The sequence below is a fragment of the Pelmatolapia mariae genome, linkage group LG16_19, assembly GCF_036321145.2.
Source record: "Pelmatolapia mariae isolate MD_Pm_ZW linkage group LG16_19, Pm_UMD_F_2, whole genome shotgun sequence".
Lineage (NCBI taxonomy): Eukaryota > Metazoa > Chordata > Actinopteri > Cichliformes > Cichlidae > Pelmatolapia > Pelmatolapia mariae.
In genome coordinates this window covers 52,609,150-52,617,506 of record NC_086241.1, presented here as the reverse complement: position 1 = coordinate 52,617,506, position 8,357 = coordinate 52,609,150, and the positions used below count along the sequence as shown (strand labels likewise).

Genomic DNA, 8,357 nt, shown 5'->3' with positions numbered 1-8,357 from the left:
TGATTTAAAACAATCCTTAAAAGAACAGTGGGCAAAAATTTCTCCACAGAGATGAGAAAAAGTCTTTTACGTTCGGCGAACCCTTTTCTCTTAATAAATGACATCATCATTTAAGAACTGCGGCTTTTTGTTTGTAAGATTTTATCTAATACTAAAATTTGATCTGAAACATGAAAAAGTGACAATAAAAGAGCTAAAACTGCGCATTTCCTAGTTGCTTTTGGTGTGTAGTTGAAATTCATTGCTATGTGATGAAATAACTCAACAGTAACACAGCTGGGTTCCATCCCTGTGTAAATAACCTAGGTATTGGATGATGCTGGTCGTGGATGATGCGCTTCCCACTGCGCTCCAACACCTCAGATCACGTGACTAGCAGGCGCACAAAGCGCAGCCTTTATAACCGCCTGCTCCGGCAAACCCACACACCCCACCGGCTGCCTGCTTGGCTTTACTGTATGTTTGACACTAGCAGTATCCGAGGAGTCAGCTCGTGATTATTAAACCACCAAAACAAGAACAACAACCAACAGATTTTTACTCTCGCTTCCAGTTTTTGGGTTTTCAGTTACTTTAAATGTTGGTCAGGAGTGAAGGCAGAAACAGCAGACCGGTTTACTCCCAGTGTAATTGAATTATTTTTATTTTTATTTCTATTTTTAATTTTTTTCTTTTTTTCGCGTTATGGATCCGTGCTGGATATTTGTAGCGAGAAAATCAAGGTAAGTGTTTTCGCAGTTTTGTTTTTCTTTATTTGTTCTTGTGAGTGCTGCTGGTAGCTTCCATACTACTATCGCGCTCTCTCCTTTTGAAAAACTGTTAATAATTGGTACCATCATTACCGACATTACAATGTAAATGATCCATCGGACACATACAGTCGCTCTTCATCTTGTCCCTCCCTTGATGTCTAATTAGTCCAGTGATTGCTGCAAAATATCGTAATGCTTAATGACCTTCTTTAATTAATAAGAAATCCCTCTATGTCCTACATTCTTAATGCAGTGATTTCCCCCGAGGCTGCACAGGTTTGTCATCAACTGTTCAGTTTCCCACTATTGTCTGGGATGCATCTGTTGTGGAGTCAGCTGGTTGATACACAGAATAACTCCCAGTAACAAATTCATCTTCCACTATATTAATCTTTAATAAGCACTGGCACTATCTCATGTATTGAATATTTTTTTAATGTGATGTAATAAGAGGTACTTTCTTGTATTCTAATAAATAATTGCATTTTTCTTCATAGATGTGCTCTTCTACACTCCTAATACCTCACATACCTCTCCAATGAGCATCTCTACAGCCTCAAAAACCATGAAGCTGGCTTTGCACAGGATAGCAGGCACCACGGTGAGCACCTTAACAACAGGTGTCCAGTATTTCGGCTCCAATGATGCCACCTACGACGACCCCTCAGCTGACTCGAGGCTGATCAAGAATGGATTCCACTATGAGAAAACTCACTCTGCTCCCATCAGCAGCTCCTTTCCCGGGATTGTCTCTGGAAGCAAGGAGGTCATTTTCAGCGCCCTCTCTCCCATTTTTCCCACCAATGTCTCAGACTTGCTGCTGGGTAATGCCACCTCTGTGGAGAGCGGAGGAGCGCCACAATGCGCAGAGAACTTAGCAGACAATATGGAGTGTTTTATGATCCTCACTCCCGGTCAGCAGCTCGCGGTTGCCATCTTGGCACTCACTCTGGGTACATTTACTGTGCTGGAGAACCTCGTGGTGCTGTGTGTGATCCTGCACTCCCAGACCCTTCGATCCCGGCCTTCCTACCACTTCATTGGCAGCTTGGCTGTGGCTGATCTAATAGGAAGCATCATCTTTGTTTACAGCTTCTTGGACTTCCATGTCCTCCACCGAAAGGACAGCCCCAACATTTTCCTCTTCAAGCTGGCTGGGGTTATTGCCTCCTTCACTGCCTCTGTGGGCAGCTTGTTCCTCACTGCAATAGACCGCTACGTCTCCATCCACAGGCCTATGGCGTACAAGCGAATCATCACAAAGAATAAAGCTGTCATTGCATTCAGCATGATGTGGACCATCTCCATCGTCATCTCACTGCTGCCGCTGCTGGGCTGGAACTGCAAGCGTCTCGGGTCAGTCTGCTCTGACATTTTCCCTCTAATTGACCAAAAGTACCTGATGTTCTGGATTGGGATGACGAGCATTTTGCTCTTATTCATCATCTACGCCTATATGTTCATCCTCTGGAAGTCTCATCACCACGCAGTCCGCATGCTAAGCCGCACCTCTCAGAGAAGTGTGATTGTCTACACCGCAGAGGGGGCTAAAGTGCAGACCGTGAGGCCTGACCAAGCCCGTATGGACCTCCGTCTGGCTAAAACCCTGGTCTTGATCCTGGTGGCCCTCATCATCTGCTGGGGTCCACTCCTAGCCATCATGGTTTACGACCTCTTTGGGAAGGTGAACGACTTCATCAAGACCATTTTTGCCTTTTGCAGCATGCTCTGCCTGCTCAACTCCACCGTGAACCCTGTGATCTACGCCATGAGGAGCAAGGACCTGCGCAGGGCCTTTCTCAACATTTGCCATATGTGCCAGGGAGCAACGCAGACTCTGGACAGCAGCGCTGAGAGTGACTGGAACATCAAGAGCGTGAGAGCCACAGCAGGCAGGGCGGGGACAGATGGAGGAAACTGTGCAAAGACTCGAATTAAAGTAGCCCAGGTTACTGTTTCTGGAGGGACTGACACTTCTGCTGCAGAGCCTGTCTAATAAAAGACGGTCTAATCTGCTCAAGACAACTGTGAATTCAGGATAGTGTAGAATAGCCCCCATCCTCCTAGTGCACTCCTCTGTGACTGTGAAATGTGCCAAAATGACTGACAAACAGAACTGAAAGCAAGTTTTTGTTGTTGTTTTTTAATCTGTAATGTTATAAAACTGGATCCCTGTAGAGTGGAGTGTTATTAGTCTAATGAGGGCTGTACTTATTTCATTATGTTCTCATTTCTGCGAAAAATGAGTTGTCTAAATGACAAAGGCAATTTTATGAAGAATAATTCAATAAATATTATAGCTGTATACGAAAAAGGGCATTTCTCTCCACTGTTACAAAGCAAATGCTATGCTTTGTTATCTTTGCTGTTGTCTGATTTTTTTTTTTTTTTACAGATTTAGCAGTAAAGACAAACTGCATTTGAAGATTTTCACATTACATTATTGTGGCAGTCATGCAAGGTGAAAATGTATCCATCCTCATACAAAATAGCAGTTTGGAATAACAGAACATTGCTGTAAGTAAAAGCATTTCATTAATAATTTGCAAGTGACTATTGATGATTTTGTAAGTCCATGATATTGTGAAGTTTGTCAGTACCTTATTTATTTATTTTGAAAAGCAAAGTGTTGAAATATGAATGGCCTTTTGATCAGATCAAAACTATAGCCTGTGGTGTTTTGGGAATGTTGCTTAGCTGCTTTTTTTTCACATCGGCTTACAAAAAAAAAGAGCATCTTTTGTACAAATCTACACTGACATATTCCTGTGAAGCATACTTTGTGCCACTGTGTCCCATTCCTGTGTGTAAATGGAAGAATGTGCTCGAAAATGTGAAATTTGTCTATTTTTATCATAACTTTGTCAACATGCCTGGTATCTTTTTCAATAAAATGGTGAAAATCAGCTTATCAGTACCTAAACTTACTGCACACATGTACAATATGTCTATTTTTCTCCCTTTCAAAGTCAAGAATGTATGCCACTAGCTGGGGTATTGGAGTGTCACATGCTCTACAAGTAAAGGTGAGTTTTGAGTGTGATTGGCCTTAAAGTAAGATATTTAGTTTTTCAGAAACAAGACAAAAGCTATTAATATAAACATTTCAGAGTCACGAAAGTGTCATCTTTCCTTTCTTTAACCTTTCGGCTTGCGACCCCTTGGCACTTTTTTAGGAGTTAGTAGAAGAATAAACTCCAATGTCTCTTTTTGTGTAACACTGCCCTCATGTGGTGATAATTATCTTCACATTTTAACTATATTTGATGCTTTTTGACTGTTCTTCCTTTTTATTATTAACATTCGTATTTATTTATTACTAGTTGAAATGTCCATTGATGTCAGTAACTTAAATTACTACTTGTTCAACTTTTACTGTTTGACATTTAGTCAAACAAAAAATACTGATAGAAAAATGTCAGTTCAACTTAGACTTTTTCTAATTCCAAGTCGCCACATTCATGATGCAATGCTGACGAGTTCCAGTTGTAAATAATGATATTTACAGCTCAGTTCATCAGAATTTGCTGACATCAACAGTTAAATTCTCATTAGTGGCAATCCCATATTAAAGATGCAATTTGTAAATTTTAAAAAGCTGAGAAACAGCAACCAACAAATTCTTGAGTGCTGACGTTGCATAGTTTGCCCACCAGATGGTACTCTGCAACTTCCCTGTTGGGAACAAGTGTTTGTAACCCCACAAACACAACAACCAGCAGAGATGGACAGGGCGTAAAGGTGTAAATAAATAAATACATGTAACAAATGGTTGGTAAATCTGATTTTTTTGTGTGTTTCAAAGAGTAAAAAAAAATAAGCTATGGAATATCAGATTTTTAGATCATCGGATAATGGTATCTGTCGCAATTGCATATGGCAATAAAAAACAAATGCACATTAGTCAGACATTGTCAATCATTTAAGCAACACATATACACATAATCACGTAATCTAAAAAATAGCTAATTAGGCAAGCATGTCCCAAAATGATTTGCTGAGAAGTGTGAAATGCATTTGTTGATAGCTCAATTGGGAAATTACATAATCCCAAGTCAACATGCTGAAATCCAATTATAGATATCTGTATCAGCATTCCTATTAAGAATGGAATTACTAAAGAATGGAATTACATGCCTCTGTTGCCTTTAGAGGCATGCTTAGAGCTGCACACGTCAGGTGAGTGAAGCTATCTCTACACGCTGAAGAAGAAAGCTCTGTGCGGAGCGCCACAAGGGCCAAAATGAATTGAAAAAATTAAATAATAAGATCATTAAATAATCGTTTAGATGTGATGTTAATTGAAATTGCAAATAAATAATTGATTAAATAATTTAATGAAATGAACTGATATGTAATTAATTATTTATATATTTGATTATTAATTCTTTCTCATTTTAATTTATTAATGACAAATGTAATTAATTATTTAATTATGTATTTCTTTAATTCATCAATGTCCCCCTGTAACATCCTTCATGTTTTTATCCTATTTCTTTCTTTCTTTCTTTCTTTCTTTCTTTCTTTCTTTCTTTCTTTCTTTCAAGGCCTTTTATTGCTTTGGCAACTCTGCTGTATTTTATTCCTTTTTTTAAACTAAAAAATGTTCCATCCATTCTCTTCTGCTTGCGGGGGGGCTGAAGCCTGTCCCACCTACCTTCGGGCAAGAGACAGGGTGCATGCTGAACAGATCACCAGTCTGTCGCAGGGCTAACACAGAGAGACAGACAATCATTCGTATTCACATTCACACTGATGGATAAATTTAGAATCACCAGCTAACCTAACCCCAATATGTCTTCGGACTGTGGGAGAAAGCCGGTGCATCCGGAGAGAACGCACGCAAACACGAGGAGAACACGAAAAACTCCACAAAATTAGTAATATGATGTTAAAAGGAATGTCCATCATCCTCGGGCAAAGCACAGAGGCTCTGTATGTAATGGTTTGACATTTTGCCTTCAGAGTTGTCAGTAAAACAGCTGCAGGTTTCATAATATAGTAGCTGAGCCTCTGCACTGTTTTCATCAGTTACATTACTAAAAATTTACTCCAATATTAAAACAAACGAGTGTATTCAGCATTAAGAGTAGAAATACAGGATGGGGAGAGAAAAGAATCACAACAAACTGTCAAATGTGAAGTTTATTCCTCAAAGCTAAAATTAAATCAAATCAATTATCAATTAAATTAAACTGACACGAAGGGGGCGGGGTTTATGACCCATACTTTTTGACTTTTGCAGAGCTGTCATGTTTTCGTCATTGGTTTACGCTTCATGGTTCACTACATAATCCAGAATTCAACGCGTTTTGGGATTGTTGTTTTTTTAGACGTGACGTCACTAACCAGAGAAGCCGACAGCGACAACCTCGCATCAAAAACAGGCAGCTAAGTTGTGCTAGCTAGCCCCCCTATCTAACAGCAGACAGTTGGCCCGCAGCTGGCTGATCGTCACTTCAACTTTTGAGAAACAACTTTAACAACAACACGGGCTGGTGAGCGCGGTGCAGCAGGCCAACTTCCCCCCTCCCCAGAAGGTAACATAAAAACAGTTTTATACAAACGTTAACCAGGACACACGCTCACGCCAGCGGCAGCCACAGCTAACGTTAGCTTTGTTTTCTTTTTGATTATTGGCTAGCAGGAGTAGCTAACGCTAGTTCGCTAGCAGGCATTTAAAGCCGGAGCTGCGCAGTATGCTCGTAGTTTTATCCGTCGACAAAGGAAACGGATTTGAACCTAACAATTAGCTAGTTGTGTAAAATATTAGGCTCGGTTAGCAGCTGTCCAAAGTAGTTGATGTCATCTCCTTATTATTGCCTTGTTTCGGTGTTTTTACGTGCAATCTCTCCCTTTTAACAAACTGAAGTCATGGCGTGTGGAGCCACTTTGAAGAGGACCATGGATTTCGATCCGCTCATGAGTCCTACATCCCCCAAAAGACGAAGATGCATCCCCGTGTCCCCGTCGTCCTCATCCTCATCCCCTAGGAAATATCTCAGCATGGAGCCTTCGCCATTTGGGGAGTCTTCATCAAGACTTAGTGCAGGTAATGCTGGCTAAGTTGGCCTGCTTGTTTACTATCTGGAGGGGGGCATCAGCAACATGTTGAGTCACTCTGTGTCAAAGTGAAAACATGACAGCTGTTACTAATGGACGCCCTGCTTGTCTGTTTACCCCACTAGAACAAATCCTCAACAGCATCAAACAGGAGTACAAACGCATTCAAAAGAGAAAGCATCTAGATGGAGGCTACCAACAGTCAGAGTGCTGCTATTCGCCAGAATCCCCATCCCAGTCGTCTACTATGAATGCTTCCAGCATGGCTGGTGGGTAAAGGCGCAAGGTTAAGCTCAAATAATCATAAAGCCCATTCTACAGTGTGGTTTTAAGGTTTGATTTGTTATTTATTTATACAGGAACATCCTCTGGAGGTGTCTCTCCATCTAGAAAAGAACAGCCATTATTCACCCTCAGACAAGTTGGAATGATCTGCGAACGCCTGCTGAAAGAAAGGGAAGAGAAGGTTCGGGAGGAATATGAGGAGACCATGACTTCAAAGTTGGCCGGTTGGTACCCAATGCTAATGTGTTTAAAAAAACTGAACCAGCAAATTTTACCCACATATTTTCCACAAGTAGCAAACAATAGTTGTGAAGTAAAAGGTTTTAACTGGTTGATTTTGATTTCAGAACAATATGACACCTTTGTGAAGTTCACACACGATCAGTTAATGCGACGATTTGGGGAGCAACCTGCAAGCTGTGAGTTCCTTTTTATTTTTAATCCTATTTTATTTCCACATTCGATGTAAAGGACAAAGCCTCGGCTTTCACTTTGAACGCTACGATTTTAAGTTTAAACTGGCACTTCTGGTTACTTTATTTATATTTCACCTCCCTTCTCTCCAGATGTTTCCTGAGTGTGGCACAGAATTTTTGCAAGACGGCCTTCCCACGCTGCAAGCTATCACGTGATATCTCGAGGAAGAGAAGCGAAAAAAACTCATCATTGTAAGAGATTAAGTTTAGCTAGTTTAAAGGAAATTTTTCTTACTGTGCCATATATCTGTCTTTGGGCAAAGGTTTATATGAAGCTGTTGTCAGTTGTTACCACTCTGTTGTAAGCAACTAGGTGCTTCCTCATGTAAATGGACCCTATTTCTACCAGTGGCCTACGTTCCTCCAGCTGTACGTGTATCTACAGTTATCTCACTTTTGTAATGATTCCCAGCATTCCAGGCTTTGTCACTTGTTTCTGTTTTGTTACATGTAAATACAATAAAGCAGGCATCGAGTTTTACACAAGGTTGGCAGGTCGGTCTGAAAGAATGTGGAAGAAACGCAAGTTTGAACAGAAAGAGTATGTTTGCTGTTTGTTCACTGCTTTTTAAACTGAGCATAAAGTGGGCTAATTTGCTCCCACCCCCTCCCACCACCAGTGTTTTATTTATTGAGTTTTGTTCTGCTGGTATCACTTTGAAACCAATGTACTTATTAAAAACAATAAACATCTTTTAAGAGTTGAAAACTGGTTGGATGCATTAAACTATATCAGGAATAGCTTAATAAATACAAGTAAATGTATGTGATCGAGTGCTGT

General features: G+C 40.5%; 2 protein-coding genes across 2 annotated transcripts; both read left to right on the top strand.

Annotated features, from left to right (window-relative positions):
- Nucleotides 1–443: 443 nt before the first annotated feature.
- Nucleotides 444–3,643, top strand: LOC134645261 (cannabinoid receptor type 1B-like). Its single transcript, XM_063498637.1, has 2 exons — nucleotides 444–722; nucleotides 1,250–3,643. Exon 2 carries the CDS (start codon nucleotides 1,291–1,293, stop codon nucleotides 2,746–2,748), a length of 1,458 nt encoding a protein of 485 aa, XP_063354707.1. The 5' UTR covers nucleotides 444–722; nucleotides 1,250–1,290; the 3' UTR covers nucleotides 2,749–3,643.
- A 2,446-nt stretch (nucleotides 3,644–6,089) lies between these two features.
- On the top strand, nucleotides 6,090–8,285 carry LOC134644852 (akirin-2-like). Its single transcript, XM_063497970.1, has 6 exons — nucleotides 6,090–6,292; nucleotides 6,625–6,804; nucleotides 6,941–7,084; nucleotides 7,175–7,324; nucleotides 7,448–7,519; nucleotides 7,667–8,285. The coding sequence occupies exons 2-6, from the start codon at nucleotides 6,627–6,629 to the stop codon at nucleotides 7,675–7,677; spliced, it is 555 nt and encodes a 184-aa protein (XP_063354040.1). The 5' UTR covers nucleotides 6,090–6,292; nucleotides 6,625–6,626; the 3' UTR covers nucleotides 7,678–8,285.
- Nucleotides 8,286–8,357: the final 72 nt, after the last annotated feature.